At 38.4% G+C, this 20065-nt stretch overlaps 1 protein-coding gene across 3 annotated transcripts in view; it reads left to right on the forward strand.

The window, feature by feature from the left end:
* The window catches only part of LOC103182853 (sodium/potassium/calcium exchanger 2), a 182416-nt gene extending 169249 nt beyond the window's left edge, over positions 1-13167 (forward strand). For all 3 annotated transcript variants that reach the window (XM_007900014.2, XM_007900015.2, XM_007900016.2), the window contains 4 exons: positions 110-250; positions 8848-8937; positions 10310-10476; positions 12918-13167. In XM_007900014.2, the coding sequence (XP_007898205.1) occupies positions 110-250; positions 8848-8937; positions 10310-10476; positions 12918-13167 (648 nt within the window). The remainder of the gene's footprint in view (positions 1-109; positions 251-8847; positions 8938-10309; positions 10477-12917) is intronic.
* Positions 13168-20065: the final 6898 nt, after the last annotated feature.

The raw sequence follows: 20065 nt of genomic DNA on the forward strand, positions 1-20065 counted from the left end.
AAGTATACCTTGACTTAGTCAGCGTGTGATTGTGTTCCACTTGCTCTGAATGCTGAATAAATCAGAGCTGCATTTTGAACTCACTAACTTTTGCTCACTGCTTTTGTAGGCGGATGTCCACCCTCCGTGTGATGAAGATCGACCACTTAGCTTGGCGTGGCCTGATACAAATCGCAAGAGACTCGCCTATCTGTTTGTCCTTCCCCTTATCGTTCCAATGTGGCTCACCCTGCCTGATGTCAGAAAACCAGTGAGTAGCTGAAAATTTAATTTACTGCTCTTCATATCTTTTTCTCTCTCTCTCGTTCTTTAGATTATTTGCTTATTAACTTTTGATCCTGTTGTATCATGTCACCACATTTGTAAAACACTGTGCACTATGATCCTTGTGATACTATAAATACAGTAGTGATACTTTTAGATAAATGTCAGCTTGGCTCAAGTGGTAGAACTCTTGCCTCTGAGTCAGAAGGTTGTGGGTTCCAGCCCCACATCAGCACTTGGAACTGATATAGTCCAAACTAAAATTGATCCTTCACTTGATGGCTATTTGTGGAACATTGCTGTGTGAAACTTGGCTGGAGTGTTTGCCCATAAAACACACAGCCACTGTATATATATACACTGTATACAATATATCCTGTGAAGCGCTTTGGGAAATCCAGTCCAGACTAGCATTGCAATGAAGCTTGAGAGAGTACCTCATTGATGGATGTGCCGACCTTTGGATGAGATGTTGTACAGAGAACCTGTTTGAGTGGACATTAGAGATTCTGTGATATTATTTGAAAAGTTAAGGGAATTTCTTCCAGTGTTCTAATAAAAAAAGTCCATTTACTTCATGGTTTTTTGTGCAGCATTGTTGTGCATAAGTTGGACGCTGCATTTGCCTATGAATATACAGCCATTTTACAGTATAAACTCTGTGAAGTGCTTTGAGATTATACAACATTATAGGCACTATACAAACTATATCAAATGTTACGATCATTATTATTGAATCAGATGGATGACAATCCTACATATCCTCTGCTTAAAGTTTGAAACAGCGACAATTATTTTCTTCGACCCAAGTCACTGCTTGAGGGGCAGATGAAGTTTAGATAGGGGAATTTATGACCCATCTGAAAGCTTTGTTTTTAACATGCTGATGAAGCGAATGGTGCAACTGCAGGGCAGAACTGTACTTGTGTTCAAGTAAACAATATAATACTAGCATTTGATATAGCGCTTCATCATATATTTGAGACGTCTCAAAGCACTTCACAGACTAAACTGTAAAATGAATTGACTGTACATTTTGTGGGCAAAATGTAGCAGTCAATTACACACAGCAGTGTCCCACAACAGTCGTGGATTGAGTGACCGCATTTTTTTTCACTTTTATTCTGATTTCCCCTATTGAAACGTACTAAAAATAAAACTACATAATTTTATTACTTATCTTAAAGCAAATAAACCTTCCTTCATACTTATTGAATATTAAGCAGTTATGGTATTTGCTGGTTTTAATACTTTTAAGGCACTTCAAGGTTTGTTTTATATAAATGAAAAAACCATCCATGGAGAGACTTTAAACCATATCAGGAGCATCAAGGAGTGCAAGGGGGACCAACAACAACAATAACATTCCTTTATTACAGTTTTTTCCACTGGATGAGCTCAGGGAGAGCATCAAGTAAGCTCGTGCTCTTCAGAAAAGAGATGTCTCACAAGGGACCTTACAGGAGTATATAAAGTGCTAATTGGGATATAGAAAGTAAATCTAGAAAAATACTTCCAGATGCACTGAGGTAGCTGGACAAGAGGGACAGCAATAATAACAACAATCCTAATATTTGATGTAGCTCTTATCACATCAGGAGGATCTGCCAAATCACTTCACAGAATACATTGTAAATTGTGTAATGACTGTATAGTTTGTAGGTGAACATATACCTGAACAAGGCAGATGGGACCTTGGTTTAACATTTCATCCAAATGACAGCACCTTCAGCAATGCATCACACCCACAGCACTGCATTGCAGTGTCTGTCTAGACTATGTGAGTTCAGAATCATGACATGAGTTTGAACCCACAACCTTCTGACTTAAGAAGAGTGAGTGCTATCAACTGAGTCGGGAAAATACAGAGGTGATGAAGGACAATTTCACAAAGAATTTGTTTACACAAGATAATCACAAACTGAAACAAGTTACCAGCAAATCAGCCAGTATTTAGAGAGTTACATCATGTATTTTCACTTGCCACTTGCCTTTTCATGGTCACCACTTTTATCCAATCTCATTAGGGTTTTACTGTTGCTGACCATGCCTCACAAACTGAATGCTGGAGAATGACTGGGCAATGCTATCACTCAATCAGAGAGCCTTATTACCTTTCCAAATGCTATCTGTGTAAAATGATCAATTTATATACATTCTTGAGTGCACATGATGTTTTACGGATCTCGTAAATGCAAATGGTACTTTGGAATCTTCAGTTATTTTTTTTGCCACCAAAATGTGGGAACTTTAAATATTGAACCACTTATGGTGCCAAATGGGAGCTGAATTATGGATTAAATTGTCTCCCCAATTTCCTCCTGTAAGTGTACTGTAAGATTTGCACATAATGTGCTCCCTTGAGAATCTTAGAGCACCACTTTAAGCTCAGCCTAATGAAAGGAGAAGCACACACAAAACAGAATTGCTGTTGGAAAGCAGAGCTGAATGGTAAATGTAGGGAAAGTATTTGAAAGTATTTCAAAATAAATAATTTACGATGCTCGCTGATCGTAGCAGATTGAAAAAGTATAAAGGTTCTGTCCCCGCGGTTTTAGTAGGTCTTGTGTATCTTTTAAACATGTGTTGTAAATATATTTATATTCCAAAACTAACCAACAATACTGGTTGCCTACATTTATGCTACTTTAAGCCATGTTCAATGTTCTGCAGTATGTATTCACCACAGCATTTAAAATGCAACCTTGCATTACCACAAGAGGGTGTTATTATAGCCCTATTAATAATTTGTTTCCTTTCCATCTTATTGAAGACTGTGACTAAAAGGATCCCTGCATTCAGCAGCGACATTGCAATTTAAACATCTTTTCCAATGGGGAAAGAGCTGTCTAATGCAGGACTAAGGCACAGAGAGGATGACGGTTGCAGGTTGTCCCAAGTTGGTTGTTGTGAGCTAGGGCAGTGATATTGATGTCACAATTTCCTAAACACCCCATTGTAAAATTGTAGGCCTTGAAGCTTAGGAGGAGACCATTCAGCAGAATGAGCCTTTGATAATGTCTCCGATCCCTGCTCTTTTTCCTGTATCCTCTTATATCATTCCTCAAAATATTTATCCCTTTATTCTGTCATCACAGTTTAGTTAAATTGCCTCCCATACTATTAAACTTCTGTAAACTTTAATAGCGTCACATGGAGAATGACAACTGTGTGCTAGATTTGATCTGTCTCTGGCACTGTGCTATATTTCACTCTGCACGTATTTCTGTTTTGGAAAAGCTTCTTATATCACTCTCAGTTTTTAAATTATTCATTTTAGAATGAGAGAGGTTGTTGCTTTAAAGCAGCAGTGGGCTGGCCTTAGGTTATTTCTCACTCGTCAGTGGATTGTTGCTTGTTTCTCCTCAGTTGCCTCTGGGTATTCTTTCACACCTGACTTTGATTCTCCAGTTTTCCTGACTTGTTTTACCTCACAATGTAGTTGCATTGCTCCACTGTACTGCACTCAACATTAAAACAGATGAAATGTCAACAGGCTCCTCTCTGGAAGGAGTCCTCTATGTAGCTGGGTTAACAAAAACTGTGACCTCAATATAGTTTGAACATAGAAAATAGGAACAGGTAGAAACTGTTCAGCCCACCGAGCCTGTTCCACCCATCTATTAGATATTGGCAGATCTTTTAATACAACAACAACTTGAACTTATACAGCGCCCTCCACGCAGGGTAGTGTCTCAGAGAGCTTATATACATCCACTGACTAACCTAAGAGAATTATTGTGAAGCACCATATAGAGCAAAGAGAAGCCAGCCTTCCCAATATGTCTTCATTTTCTGAATTTCACAGTAAAGTTTCTGTTTAAGAGTCAGCCATGTCTATTTTTCCGTTGTAGTTTGGCCACAGTGGGATACCTCCATAGCTATCCCAGTTTTAAATATGTTGCATGTATTTAATTGTCTAGCAAATGATGTCTCAAATCTAGAAGCACCATTTTAAGGTGTTTTTAGAGGTACCACCTGGACTAAGCTGATACCCTATTTTTAGATGGTAAAATCCATGACCCGAGTGTAGTGATCTTCAGGTTTCCAATTTCTAGCCAAAATGGTGTTGATAACTGATTTGTTTCCACTGCTATGAGGCCATGGAGAAAATGAACAAGATAATTCACTTTAGGATAATTGCCTTCAGTGAACGGGTGCAACAATGCCAGGGACAAATTGGCTGTCAGTTCGCCTACAAATGCACGTCACAACATTCCACAGAAATGCTTTGAGGGTGTCGAGGTGATGAGGCATTATATCAAGTGTAAGGATTTATTAAATCTAGACCCGGGAGGAATTTCTCCTCAAATAAATCAAAGCTCTGTAAAACGACCAAGACTCTAACTGCTTCACTGTGCTGAATGGCACCCAAGCTGGGAGTGGGAAGATTAAAGATGTCCAAAAGCACAGTCAAAGATGTATGATTTGAGGTGTGCCTTGAAAGAGGGGAGGGAGCGAGAGACTTGGAGGGACTCCAGGATCTAATATCAACTTACAATTTTTAAAGGCTATTTATTGAGAAGATGAAGCCAAAGTTTACTTAAAAATTTATCAAACCTTACACTGCAAGTGGTTGGATTATCCCACTACCAAAACAAGAAAGATTGGTTGGAAAGTTGGATTTAGTATCTTCAACTGAGAGACCTAGAAAGTGACATCAAACTTGATTCCTCCCAATGTGAGCTTCTTCTCACTTTGAGCATAAAGTGGCGTACTGTTGTTGCGAAGCCAGTCTCACAGGGTTTGCTGCTCATTAGAAGCTGTTAACGAGATCTATCGAATGCTCTGGCAAATGTGCCTAGAATTGATATTCTTCAGGGTCTGCCATTGAGGTTAATTCTGGACATCCCTCACAATATCACATTGCTCCAGCTGGCTGTTGTTTACTAGATGCATCTGATGTTGGAACTCTGCAGTGGGTGGAATAATAAAGCTTTTTATCTCATTATTGAGCTCATTCAGGAGATTAAATATGACCAGCAGAGTCTATTACAGAGCACATTCTACATGATCTACGGAATTTAAAAACTGTCAGATTAACTCAGCGAGTAGCACACTGGTCTCTATGTCAGGAGCTTGTGGTTTCAAGCCCCTGTCGATCATCATCCAGGCTGCATTGTTGGAGATGCAGTTTTTTGGATGAGGTGTTAAACTGAGACCTTGCCTGATGATTCATCTGGTGAAGATTAACGAAACGTTTCTCCTGATGTCCTAACCACCAATCCACCAGATTAAATGGTTTTTACCTCATGGCAATTTGCCAAACCTTGCTGGTGCAATGGCTGCTGTGTTTGCCTATCAAAACAGCCAGTTGATAGTAAATACTTGGGAGAAGTTTTAACATGATTATATAAATAATAATAATTCTTGCATTCTTGCACCTTATCACGTCTTTGAGATGTCTCAAAGCGCTTCACAGAATATACTGTAAATGGAAATTCTTGAGGAGTTACATAAAGGCACTTTTTTCTTTCTTTCAAGCCTCATTAGCTAAGTTTATAAGAAACAATTTGCATTTGACTCAATGGGGTGATGTCTACAACACTCTGAAGCTATGTGTAAGATTGTGAGTTCAACCCCAGCATTTGTCAAAATTTGTCCTGCACTTCATGGCTGTTTGTGGAGCATTGCTGTGTACAAATTGGCTGCTGCGTTTGCCTGCAAAAGCACTCACTCTACTTTACAGTATATCATGTGAAGTACTTTGGGATGTCCTCCTGACATGAAAGGTGCTATACCAAATGTAGGGAATGTTGTTCTAATTCTGCCTAGCCTTCAAGATTCCTTGTAAAGTTACTTTTGGGCCTCAGAGAAAACATTTTTTTCACCTCTTTGGCAGATCAAGCTCAGGAAACATATTAAACAAAACAAAATTCAAAAGATGCCCTCTTATGAATAAAAGTTGTGTTGATAAGAAAGTACAAGCATAAAAATGGCATCAGGCTAGGTGGAAGAGAACAATTCTTTAGTCAGATGGTAATTAACAATTGGTACAGGTTGCCAGGAAGGGTGGCTGAGGCTGGAACACTGGACTCATTTAAAAAAGCAGCTTGCTGCTGTGATGAGAGGACCCTAGGTTGGGTGTTCTGGAGGAATCAGATGGCCACAGAGCTTTTTTCATCCAAATCAATTTTGTGATCTTATGAATTCCGCTTACCTGAAGAGAGAAAGAAATCCCTTCATAAGAAATTCATAAGAAATCCCAATATTTGTTCTGATAGTCTCAGAGCTCTCTTATCATCATAGCTTCCAAACTAGCACAGTCAAATATTATATAGCTTTAGGGACTTCTACAGTACATCTCCAAATTGCAAGAAATTGTTTTACATGCTAAAATGCTTGAACTAGAAGTTAAAGGACAAAAGCCATTGACTCTCCAATATGTAGGAACTAAATAGAGCAGAAGTCCTTAAACTATGTCAATGCTATTCGCAGGATGTGTGTGTCAATTTTATGCATCTGATTTGTGTGCTGAAATACTGAACTTTTTGTTCCAATAATGTAACACAAACAATTCGACTGGAATTTGCTTGCCTTACAACCAGAAGCACCTCTTTGATGTCAGATTCTTTAAGTGCATTTCATATCATTAGGCAGTACAGTTAACATGTAGGTGGAAAAGAAATCCATTTAGGACTCCATTAGGAATAAAACAAATAATGTTTTAAGAAAAAGAAAGTGTCAAAACGATAAATTAGTACACGTGAAATGAGCTGAATATTTTAGTTATAATAAAAATAACAGTCCTAGCATTTGATATAGTATCTATAATGTTAAAACATCTCAAAGTATTTCCCAGATAATTGCTGTAAAGTGAAGTGACTGTGTATTTGTAGGTGAACACATCAACCAATTTGCACACAGCAGTATTGCATGAACATCTATGATGTGAATGATCACTTTATCTAGAAAGATGGCCTTGGTTTAAATGCCTCATCCAAAAGATTGCACTTCTGACAATGAAATGCTCTCCCACCAATGTACTGGAATCCCAGCCAAGACTGTGAGCTCAAAGTCCTGGTTTGGGACTCCTGAACACAAACCCTTCTGACTCAGAGAGATGAGAGCTACTAACTATTGTTTAATAGAGAGTTGAGGTGGGGGGGAGGGGGTTCCAGTCCTGTCTTCTCCCATCAATGGCCTAACAGGTCTTCTCCTGTCAAATGCTCTGACTTTTAAAGATGATCTACCGCCATTTTTCTCATTTGAGGTGAGAGATTTTTGGATTTGCATTTCTCGCCTCTCAGTTTTAGGTGTGAGGTTTTATTTGGTTTAATAGTTATTTTCTGTGCTCCACCTTTTGAAGGGCTGCAAAGTTCACACTCCTCAGCCCAGAAATGTTATTTTCCTGCTTGAGGTGAGGGTCTTGTGCCTAATGTATGGTCAAAAAATATAAAAACAGAATTATTTTACCTCAAAATGAAAACCAAATGTCAGTAGATCGATTTTGAATGTCAAAGCACTTGAGATGAGGGAGGCAGGGAGGGAGGGCCTTGGTCATTTCTTTAGCTGAATTCCCACTTTATTGGATTTGGTGAAAAATAAATAGAAAAACTGGAGGAGTAAAAAGCTGTTGTGTTTGTAAAGGCATTCACCTACAAAATACACAGTCAATCCACTTTGTAATAACAACAACAACTTGTATTTATATAGTGCCCTTCACTCTTTTAGATATCTCAGTGATATGACAATGATATCAAATGCAAGGATTATTATTATTATTATTATTATTAAAGGCATTTAAAAACTGCAGCTTGCAATGAATGTGATTATTCAAGAAGAAAAGATTGAGGGGTGTTTTTTTAAGAAAAGTAATAAGAAGTACAGACAACCATCGGATTCAATAAGATGTTTGACTTCAAGTATGAACACAGAAATCAAGAACATAGTTTTAAGATTAACAGGCCTGAAGTAAGAGTGGATATTCAGAGTTTCTTCCCACAAAGAAACTAATATTAATACTTGCATCTGATATAGGGCCATCATATCGGGAGGATGTCTCAAAGCGCTTCACACCATAAAGTATAGTGACTGTGTATTTGTAGAATACAGCAGCCAATCTGCGCATACCAATGTCCTACAAACAGCCATGAAGGGAATGACCAATTTTATTTGGAGAATTGTTGGCAAGGCATCTTCTCTTTTTGAAGAATGCTATGGGATCATTAAGAATTGAGAATCCACAAACTTCTGATTTGAATGTGAGTGCTACTAACTGAGCCAGGCCTTCAAAAGGTGAATGAGTGTGAGACTGAGACTGAGACTGACTGGATTTTTGTAATGCAGCATTTGCAAATTGCTCTGCTCAGTTTTTATTTGACAGACAGGTGAAAGTTAAGACAGAAGTTTATAGTCATTAAAAGAAATTGGAATCATTTACTTGATGATTAAATTAATTTATAGCTATTGTAAAACTGGCTCTGTTTTAAATGTTACAGTTTATCACTGATGACATTTCTCTTTTAACTGGTTGTGAAATATGTTAAGAGTCAATAACATGAGATTTGAGAATATTCTAATTCTAGATCCAGATTATAAGCACAGACTGAATGCTGATCCAAACAATACTTTCTATTCCAGAAATTGCAAAAGTTTTTTCCAGTTACCTTCTTTGGCTCAATCTCGTGGATTGCAGTTTTTTCCTACCTCATGGTCTGGTTGGCCCACCAGGTAAGCACAATAATTCACAGCAACCAACAGAGTAGAGACAAAAGTAGAGTTTGACTTGACATTTATCCCTCTTCAATTCGCTTGCTAAATTCCCAAGCTCCCGATCACTAATAAAAAAAAGATTGCTTTGTTGCGAAGGAATTTTGAATTACAAAGTCAGTAAAAAGATTATTATTTTTAGCCATTGATGCCAACCAGGTTCCCCATTTCAAATGGACACCACCATCAAGTGTTTGACACACGACACACCTCTCCGTCAGGGTTGGCTGACAATGAATGACCCTGGCATTCCGACTCACAACACCACCTGGAGTGGGTGCTGTCAGATGCAATTCACAGCTGTGGCTGTGTAAACATGGCAAGTGCAAGTCACGCTACACTTGCTCCCTTGTGCTCTGTTGAAAGCTCTTGGGAGTTCCAGTCAACCTCCAGGTAACCTTTAAAGGAGCAATTTCTTTTAAATAGTGTTATTTAAAGAGACAATACGATGATTGGCTCTTTAATAGCAATTTTAAGAAATCTGTGGCAGGTCGGCTGGGTGCACGTGACAAACTCAAACAAAAAGAACATTTTAAAAAAAACTTATCCTACCCTAGACCAAGACTATATTCTAGGAAAATAGCATCACTTCCTTCTCCCATTTCCTGAGAGTTTTCCAAAGCCAAATAGCATGGCCAAAGGGAGAGTGAGACAACACAACCCTGAAAAAAACACATCCACATCGACATCCTTGCCCCAAGCTAAAAAAATTCCATTTAAACCCACCGCCCCCCATAATGATTTATCTGAGATTTAAGTTCTCAGATAAATTATTATTGCTGGACTTATTTCTGCTTATCGACACACTTCAATAAAAATAAACCCAGGTCTAATTTGAGGTTCCTTCGCTATCCCCAGGTGACCTTTCTTTGACCATGTGGCAGTATACAATTTGTGTGAGACTTTTTATTCTGTTCTAATGTCCACCAGATAATTATGCATCATTAGTCCTTGATTTGCTCAGTCACAGAGCTGCAAGAAATGATAAGTTGTTCAGCCTTCATAAAGCAGCTTTGCTACATACTAAGTATGAAATAAATCGTGGGCTTCCTGAAGATCATTTTATCTTCAGAGATAATTACCTAAGATTATGATCCTGTCTCTTATTCTGAATCAACTTCTAACTATACACCCAGAACCCAATATCCTGAAAATGATTTAAGCCGCTTATTATGTATCCTGAACTCCGTTAATCTTTGATTCCAGGAATTATTTAAGCAGATACACAAAATGAATTGACTGATGGTTCAGCGCGCTGACCTCCGCATGTTCGGAACTGATGATTTTTTTTTCCTCCTGATGTTGCTCAAATGTGCACTGTCTTGTTTTATAGGTTGGAGAGACAATTGGGATCACTGAGGAGATCATGGGATTGACAATTTTAGCCGCAGGTACATCTATACCTGACCTCATCACAAGTGTCATTGTAGCACGCAAGGGACTTGGCGATATGGCAGTGTCGAGCTCAGTGGGAAGCAATATATTTGACATTACAGTTGGGTAAGTCATGAAAAATCATATCCAATCATTTTCAAGTCATACCCATTTTTTCCCCCCCCTCTTCTGACTATTTCCATTTCTTCAGTTAAACAGCTCTGTATAATAATCACATGATTTAGATCATATGAATATGCTCTGTTTGATGGAGCGATTGGACTCTTCAACCTTTGATATTAACTTTGATGATCACGCAAGTGGCATTAGGCAAATTACTTTGCAATAATGACGTTTTCTAGAAGTTTCCACTGTAGCATCCTTTGATGTCACCCCAGTTCAATTGGCAGCATTCTTGCTCCTGGGTACAAAGCTTCTGCATTCAAGCCCCACTTTGGGACTTTGAGCTCATACTGTAGCCCACAGTGGTCCATCCTTCTGGCTGCTGAGGGCTGAATACTGGATTTGAGAAACTCTGTAGGCCACATAACAACAACAACAACAACAAGATTCCATTTATAGAGCGCCTTTCACGTCGGGAGGACATCCCGAGGCGCAATATTTTATCCTGATTGGCCAATCCTGTTGCTGGGCGGAGCCTGAGCTCCCAGTGACCATCTCCTGATTGGTTCAGGGCCTGTAAGGTGCTTATATTTGCCCTTCGGACAGTGAAGTCAGAAATGGTTCGCGGACCGGATTAAGTCATCCCTCGGGCCAGATGCAGCCCATGGGCTGCCAGTTGGACCAGCTTGGTCTAGACTGACACACCAATACAGTGCTGGGATGTGCTGCATTGTTCAAGGTGCTATCTGCCTGTACAAGTGGATGTTAACTATCCCATGTCACTGTTCGAAAAGAGAAGGGAGTTTCTCCCGGTGTTCCAGATAACAAACCCCCAGATAAAATTGGTCATTCACTTCATGGTTGTTTGAGGATGGTTTTTGCCCTTCTTCGTCAGTCCAACCCTAGAAAATAAATATCAAAACAAATAATGATAAGCCTCTCCAGGGCCTGCAAGTTACAATAACACTCAGCTCATTGCAAACTAAAGAAAATGGCAGCCAGTGATTATGACCATGGCCACCAATTGGCTGTAGGAGTCCTGTAGCTTAGTGGTTGGAGCACTCTTGCAAGCGAGAGACCTGGGTTCAATTCCCAGCAGGGCGAAATCTTGGACAAGTTTCCATACTACCACACGCATACCTGATAATAATCTCTCAAAAAAAACAATAATAAAATTGGTCACTTCAATCCATGACTGTTTGTGGGACACTGCTGTGCGAAATCGGCTGCCGCGTTTTGCCCACAAATATACAGTCAATACACTTCACAGTATATTCTGTGAAGAGCTTTGAGTCGTCTAGAAGATGTGAAAAGGCACTCTATCAAATGCAAGGATTATTATTTATTATTATGACAAACGGAGAGACCTCTTACCAGTGTGGTGTGCTGCTACCTGGTGGTCATTTAAGATTAAACACTCAATCACTAAATCGCACAATGTTAATTATTACAGTGAAGGCTTAAAAAAGTAGCAAATTTGACTTTAATGTACCCTCAAATAGCATTTTGTATCCTTCTGTGAGGTAAAAGCAAGAAACAACAGCTCTATTACTGCAATTTAATAATAAAAGCAATCCTTATATTTGACATAGCACCTTTCACGTTATTGCCCGGTTTAAAGTGTAGGGTGTGCTAAATAAACCTTAGCTTTATATAGAAAGCTAGTCATCAAAACCACTGTCTTGGCTGTCTCTCTGAAACAACTATCCACTTAAACACACTCTGCTCCTGTTTACCCATACTCTTTTACATTTCTCCTTTTCGCATCTTTTTCTAATTTCCTGTAAAGGCAAATATAGATACTGCCATTCTGGCCAGGGTATTCCATGTCCTAACAGCCCTCCGAGTAAAACAAAATTAAAACCTCTCCCTTTGCTCTTTTGATAATTACCTTAAATCGCTGCCCTCCAGTGGAAATGATTCCTTCCTCCCCATTTACTATTATCAAAATCCCTTGTAGTTTTTAAAACCTCTATCACGTCTTCTCTCAACTTTTTAAATGGGATTGTAAAGGTAAAGTCAGATCAATACTTTAGTATCCACCAAGACAGAAGAACAAAATGACATACATTTAAAGTTGCAAAGAGCAATGTCAGGACGGATACCAGCCAGTTTTTCTTTACTCAGTGGGTATTTAACTACTGGAACAGGTACTAGGAAGGCAGGTGGCGCCAGGGCACTGGAGTCATTTTAAAAATAAGCTTGATCCTGTTATGGGTATTCTGGAGGGATAAAATCAGGTGAGCCAAAGGGCCTTCTTCAACCAAACTGATCTTGTATGTTCTTGGGAAGAAAGGCAGGAATGTTAAATAACATCCCTTCAAAAAATGAGTGGGAACTTAGCAGTTGCTGGAGGAGTTGAAAATCTTTTGGACAGGTGAGTGTGTATGGTCTTTTATTTTTGGAGCTGTTTTTAAGTCTTTTTCTCTTTTGTGTTTACACAGCCTGCCACTCCCATGGCTCCTGTTTTCCCTCACACACAATTTTACCAAAATCCAGGTTAGCAGCAACGGCCTGTTCTGCGCTATCGTCCTCCTGTTCATCATGCTTCTCTTCGTCATCCTCTCGATCGGGGCCTGCAGATGGAAAATGAACAAAATCCTTGGACTGATCATGTTTGTCTTGTACATTGTGTTTCTGATCACCAGTGTTCTGTTGGAACAGAAGATCATAGAATGCCCAGTGTCAATCTGAGTTTCGCCTTGTGCTCGGTGTCACTTTGACACTGATGGGATGGAAATGACTCCTCCTGGCCGCTGCAGCCTTTCCTTGTTTCAGATTGACTCAGCCGCCACACACAACTCAACCAAGGATGGAGAACGTGATTTAAAACAAAACAAGCGTTTTTTTTTTGTGCTTGATTGACCAATATTCAGTTTTTATTTCAAGCAAATGGGGTAGTACTGGTGTTTGGGTCGGTGGCATTCAAAGGATGAAAGCGAAGGATTTGTACTTTCTGGGATTTTTTCACTTGGGTTTAAATCTAATGTCTCCAAGAAGCCTGCTGTTCAAACTGATTATAAAGTCTTTTAAGATTCCTTTTTCCCCTGCGTTGCTTGGTCATGTTTAAACAGCAGATTTTTTTCTTCTTTCCCTCCCTACCCCTCCTCCTTCCCACCCAGATGTTGAAATAATCCTGCATCATCTATCAGAATGACCCAGAGGTTTTCTTTTTAATAGAAAGAGAATGGCGCATAAAAGCTGGTTTCAATGGTCACGGGTTTTTCTTTGGACATATAGCAATAGAGCATGTACCTCTAACCAAGCCTGGCTGATCCTTTTGTTATTTTTTTAGGAATACATCTGCATAAACTGACAATCATATCAGTACTGGAGGCATGGCGTTAGGAATACAATTACTTTTAGAAGTCTTACGTAGAACTTTTTTTTTACACACATTTATGAAAAAACATTATATGATGACAATTTTATGTTTTTATAACTTATTTTGGCTTAACTGCAACAGTTTTGACTACCAGTGCATCCTATTATTGAATGAAATGATGAAGCTGCTATAGATTGTGGTACTTGAAGCAAATTCAATCAGGTGTGAATGGCTATATTAAGGTCATAGCTGTTTATCTATTGTTAAAGACTTAGCTGTTTATTATACACTTAACACTAAGATTATTCTGCCTGGCACAGATTAAGATTTAGTGATTGACATTCTGCCATATTGTGGAATTAACACCTTAGGGCCTATAGATCATCTCTGCACTTTACTTAGATAATGTTAGACGTTATTATATGTTCTCATTTTACAGTCTGTCTTTTGTTTTAAAAGACTCGCTAAGAATATATTTTCAACGTAAAATAGTCAAACCTGACATGCAATAGGCAACACAGCCTTTCTTTGAGATGTAGTGATTTAAAATGCTGTGATTGACATTTTTTTAAGAAAGAATTACAACTTTATTCTATATTCCTTACAAAAGTTATTTATTTAATTAGATTGTGTTTCTTCCCTCTCAAAATTCAAGTTTGGTAAAGAATGAAATTGTCGCTCCAACAGTAGGAAATCAACCCCCGTGCAAACTCTTTCACTCACTTCTCTGCATAACTGTTGCTGTTGCCACTGCTTCACACAGTATTTACTGCATAGCTCAGATAAATGTAGGGGGAGCTGCATGACAACCTATCTTATGCATACAGTGCAAAATCATTATCTATACTGATCTTTACTCTTCTATATGCTGCTGTTAAATGGCTTTAAATATGTAAAATGATTGCAAGTTACCAGATTCAGTAAGTGTGGCCATTCTGTTTAATGCAATATACTGTTACTTCGCAAACCTAGGGCTGTGAACATGTTAACATCAGTGGATATTTTACTACTGCATCTTCCGGTAAGAATTGGAATGGGGGAGGGAGATATAGAGACGACAACAACAACAACAAAATAGAGGGAATCGATGGGTCATTTACTGCTGTCAAGAAGAATTAATGCATAATACAGCAATAAGATCATTTTGATGGGCACTATAGTCTTTACAGTAATGATCATTCGCAATGCCCTGATTAAAAAGTACTGTGCTTAATACTATTGTTATCAATCTCAGATGTATTATAAATTCTCAATAAGTTGTGGTTTTGGCCAAGAGGTTTGATTGAAGCTACTCTGGTGCCGCACTCGACAACAACAACAGCAGCAACAGCTTGCATTTATATAGCGTCCTTCATGCTGGGCGTCTCAGGGCGCTATTCATGAAGTTCTGAGCAGTAATGGGCAGGAAGATATGTGTGTGTCGGGGGATTCTCTGCCCAATAGCTTTGCCCAGAGTTGAATTTGATTTCTTAAACAAACACCAGTGTTTGGCAGAGATTCAGAGCCCCTAAATTTCTCTTGTCCTTTGGCTTATGACCCTTTTTGGTCAAACTTAAGATTGTGCAGAACTTTGGAGAGCAGTCTTAAACTCAAGTCTTAATTTTAAAACTGATTTTCCAGTTCTTTTCCAGTCTTGCGAAAACTGGTTGTGCCTGTTTTCTAAACATTTGCATGATGTTAAGATAGTGATCTGAAGCCTGAGAACATAAATTTGGGGAAGGACTGGACTGTGTGTGTGGGGGTGGGGGGGTGGGGGGGGGGTGGGGAGGGGGAGGTGTATTTATTAAATATCTGAGTAAAATGAAATTGTCTCTTTTTAAAGTGCAGTGATCACTTACAAAGGCATTTTACCACGCTGGTTTAACGCACAAAGCAATTGATATCAGCCTCCCTACAGCAACGTTAAAGCTAAAGCAATGAGAACTAAGCCATAATACAAACACTGCCTAACAAAATCCATTGTACAATAAATCACTCTCCTCCACTTTCCCGAACAATTGTTTCATTTCAACTTACAACCTGTTACAGACCAAAAAAGTTTTTTTAAACTCCTCTTGGGATGTGGTGACACTGGCAGGGCCAGAGTTTCTTGCTACTCTGAGATGGTCATGGTGGTGCAGTTTTACTTTTAAGCCAAGAGTTCTTGTGGAGATGGTATTGGGTTGGGAGTTCCAGATTTTTGACCCAGTGACAATGGAAGAACATCAACCTATGTTCAACCAGGATTGTAAGTGGTCTACAGGGGAACATGGATTAAATTATGACTAGAAAACATTTTCACTAAGCCATCTCCCACACTTTTTTATTTCTAGTTCAGTGTGTACTTTCCTTTATTATTTGTCTCGTTCTGTTCTTTTTTTGTGTTTTTTCCCCGGTCATTTTTATTATTTTGCAACCTTGACTCTTAGACACCAGTTTCACCTTCCTATTTCCTGGTTGGATATCCCAGTAAATCCCAGCGCCTTGTGACATCCTCCCGAAGTGAAAGGCGCTTATAAAAGTAACTTCTTGTTGTTGTATTTGTTGTAAATTTTTCCCATCCAGATATTCTGTTGTCTCTTCCCAGGTTCTTTTACTTGCTTAAGTCTTGTAATTGGTTTCATCAAACTGGCTCAGTCCTGCAATGCCAAATATGTTTTATTGTCTCCTAGCTGCAATTTAAACTTCTAATACTTTTTAGAAAATCAGCAATTTGAAACAGATCAACTAAATAGTAACAATAATAAGTTTCCATTTTATTTAGTACCGAAAGGTTTCTAAGCACTTTACTCTTTTTTAAGTGTAGTCTCTGTTGTCAGTTCCTGGCTGATCTGTGTCCAGTGAAAGAGTTCAAAGATCAAATGTGAGATGTGAGCGAGCGACTGATTGTCGTTTGAATGAATAATTGAATGAATTATTATCCTTTCAAAAGGTTATGTTTCTTAAATTGGCAGTAGCACATGAATGAAATTCTTATTGACAGCAATAAATGTACAGAACAAAAAGTTGTTAAGTTTGATAATAATGATAAAAGCATCATTATTTGGGGCCTGTAACAATTCTGTTAGTTTTATTATTGCAGCAAGTAGTCCCGACAATGATTCTAAATGAGGTGCAGTCAATACTTAATGCTGGGACGTTATTCACTCATCTTTCTAAGTAAATTTCTCTTGGGGTTAACAAAATTACCTCAAACACACACCCGCACACACATTGCAGGATATATTGCATGGAAATTAAAGATGCATCTTTTACTAAGCCATTGCTCCACTGTATGATAGTTTTAAACCTAAGATATGTGGCATTTTAACACTTCTGCCACCCAGACTTTGTTCTCGGGTCTATCAAACCTGGATGTAATAGCTCTGTGAATAAAATCTTAGTTGTAAAAATAATAAATGCAAAGCACAGTGAGTGGAATAGCCTCAGATGGCTCTTGAAGAACAACCATTAAATAATGCTTGATGACTGCCTACATTGCAGATAAGACATAGGCCCTCAGATTCATTATGTCGTAACTTTTTATCTGTTTTGAAATACAGTACTGTATAGAGATTTGAAGTTCCTGCAATCTAATGTCTGTTGAAGTCATATTTCAGAACTATTTCATATAGAGATACACGTATTTATTGAACACTGTGCAACACCTTTGTGAAAGAGTAAAAGAATGCAGAGATGATGTAATGTGCATGTATTTTAATAACACATCTGTCCATTTCTAGGAAGTAATAGAATTACACTTTGTAAGAATATTCATCCGTGCTGTGAATCTGTGAAATAAAAATGCAAAACTCACTCTCCCTTGTATCTAACGCAAAGCAATATTTGATTGCCGTAATTGAATTTGTTAGAAGACATCTCTCAAAATAGTCCAAAAAATGAGTATCTATCTGCCAGTATTCCTTGGATTTACAAAATCACTATTAATCTTTTGGTTTCTATCAGATTCTGTTACTCTTGAGTAAAAATGTGGTCCAACTGGTGAGTTTCCAGACAGGCTTAACTCCCAGCAAAGCCAGTGAAACCTGGCCCCAAAATCTCTATTTTCGGACATAATGCAAGCTGCAGAAAATGCTGTGCCCACTGTAGCCCCAACTTTCTTATACCTTTTTGGCTCTGTTTTTATTCTTTTTAACAAAAATAAAAATGAAACTATTTTTAGCAACAGATGCAATCACTGATGTGATTAGGTTTGCCTCATTGCACTGCCCCTCTGTTAAATTGCCTGACAAATTGCCTTGAAAAGCAATTTACCAGACAATATATCCCTTTAACCCTAATTCCAGACTCTCCAACCTTCACACAAATATTAATTGTGAGGACTATATATACATGTTGGGCATTGCCATTAACCAGTGCAACTTGAAATAATGTACGTAAATAATTTAACATTATTCAAACAAGCATAGACTTAAAACCAAATGTACTGTAACTGTGTATAGGTGTAGTCCTTGTCATTAAAAAAAAGTTCATTAACAGTAGTGCACGACTGTACATAGAAAAAAAATATTTATTGTACATAAACTATTAAAAATATATAAGGGTTGCTTTCTGAAAAAATTATTTTGTTTCTTGCACTATTGTTATTGTTTTTGCTGTGTTTGTGTAAGGTTGCTCCACCGTAATAATATTCTTGTACCGCTGAAGGCAATCTATTTCAATTGTGTCAGAATTATAATGTATTTATGGAAACGTAAGTGTGAAAATAAAAATTACAAATGAAATCTCTACCCCTTACCATTCTTAGGACAACCACAACAACAAAATTGACTGTGTATTTATGTAGTGCCCTTCACGCAGGGTAGTGTCCTGGAGCGCTTGACAGTGGCGAGTCTGACACCAAGCCAAGGGGAGAGGGAGGGGATCATTCATCTTGGCTTTCAGAGGAATCTTCATAATAATGACTCTTACATTTGGTAAAGCTCCTTTCATGTTGGGAGGACATCTCAAAGCTACTTCATAGAATTTGCTGTAAAATGTAGTGACTGTTTTTGTAAGTGAATGCAGCTGCCAAATTCCACAAAACAAAGTCCCACAAACAGCCATGAATTGATTGACCAATTTTATTTGGGGAAAGAGGGTTGTTGGCTCGGACACTTGGAGAAATTCCCTTCTCTTTTTGAATAGTGTTATAGGATCTTTAGCATCCACCTGAACAGGCAGACAAGGCCTTGGTTTAACATTTGATTCAAAGTTACCTCCAACAATGCAGCGCTGTATTAGACCGTGAGTTCAAATAATAATAATAATCCTTGCATTTGATATAGTGCTTTTCACATCTTCTAGACGTCTCAAAGCGCTTCACAGAATATACTGTAAAGTGAAATTGACTGTATATTTGTGGGCGAAACGTGGCAGCCAATTGCGCACAGCAATGTCCCACAAACAGTCGTGGATTAAAATGATCAATTTTTTTTGAGGGATTATTATCAGGCGTGTGGAGTAAGGAAACTTGCCCAAGGTTTCCCCCTGCCGGGAATAGAACCCAGGTCTCTCGCTTGCAAAACGAGTGCTCTAAACACTGAGCTACAGGACTCCACCCTGTAAGTCCCATGTATCTTGAATTCACAACTTGACTCAGAAGAAGAGTGCTACCAACATGGTTACATGAACCTGTCTGATATCACTTACAGGGCTTTGCCACAAGAGACCATGTAAGTTACAGGCTTTACAACTGTAGGTATTTTGTTTTCAAAGCAGGAATACTTTCCTGAAATGACAGACAGTGGGCACAGAAGCTTGGGCTTAAGGTTCCAAAGGACTTTTTAACGATGTCACATCTGCTATCTTTATCTTAATCTTATCAAGGAATTTTATACTCTTGTTCAAGGATAATCAGATTGTAGAATTAATTCTTAAATAATAAAAAATCAACCCAACCCAAAAACAGTGTCTGCTGAGGTAAAAACAACAACAACTTGGATTTTGTATGTTGCTGTATATTCGACATTCAACTCTTTGGGTAAAGAAATGTTCCATTTTCAAGATGATTCACTCTCATTTTAAGATTATGTCCCTGTTCTGGAGCCAAAGCGGTAACTTTACTGTGTGTGCTATACCTGACATGGGGTATGGTAAGGTTTGACCATGTGTAAACTCTGCTTGTAATCAGGCAGACTGGAAACCACTGAGGGCAGCGTTATATCCTCTAAGGCCATTGGTAAGAGAAAATCAAAATTAAAGTGTAATTAAATGAAATGTAACATTTTAATAATCTGGCAGCCATTCATTATTTATTCAGTCAATGAGCTCCAAATTAGAGTTCGAGCTGGCATATCCTTGCTTATA

Source organism: Callorhinchus milii, unplaced genomic scaffold (assembly GCF_018977255.1).
Source record: "Callorhinchus milii isolate IMCB2004 unplaced genomic scaffold, IMCB_Cmil_1.0 Scaffold32, whole genome shotgun sequence".
Lineage (NCBI taxonomy): Eukaryota > Metazoa > Chordata > Chondrichthyes > Chimaeriformes > Callorhinchidae > Callorhinchus > Callorhinchus milii.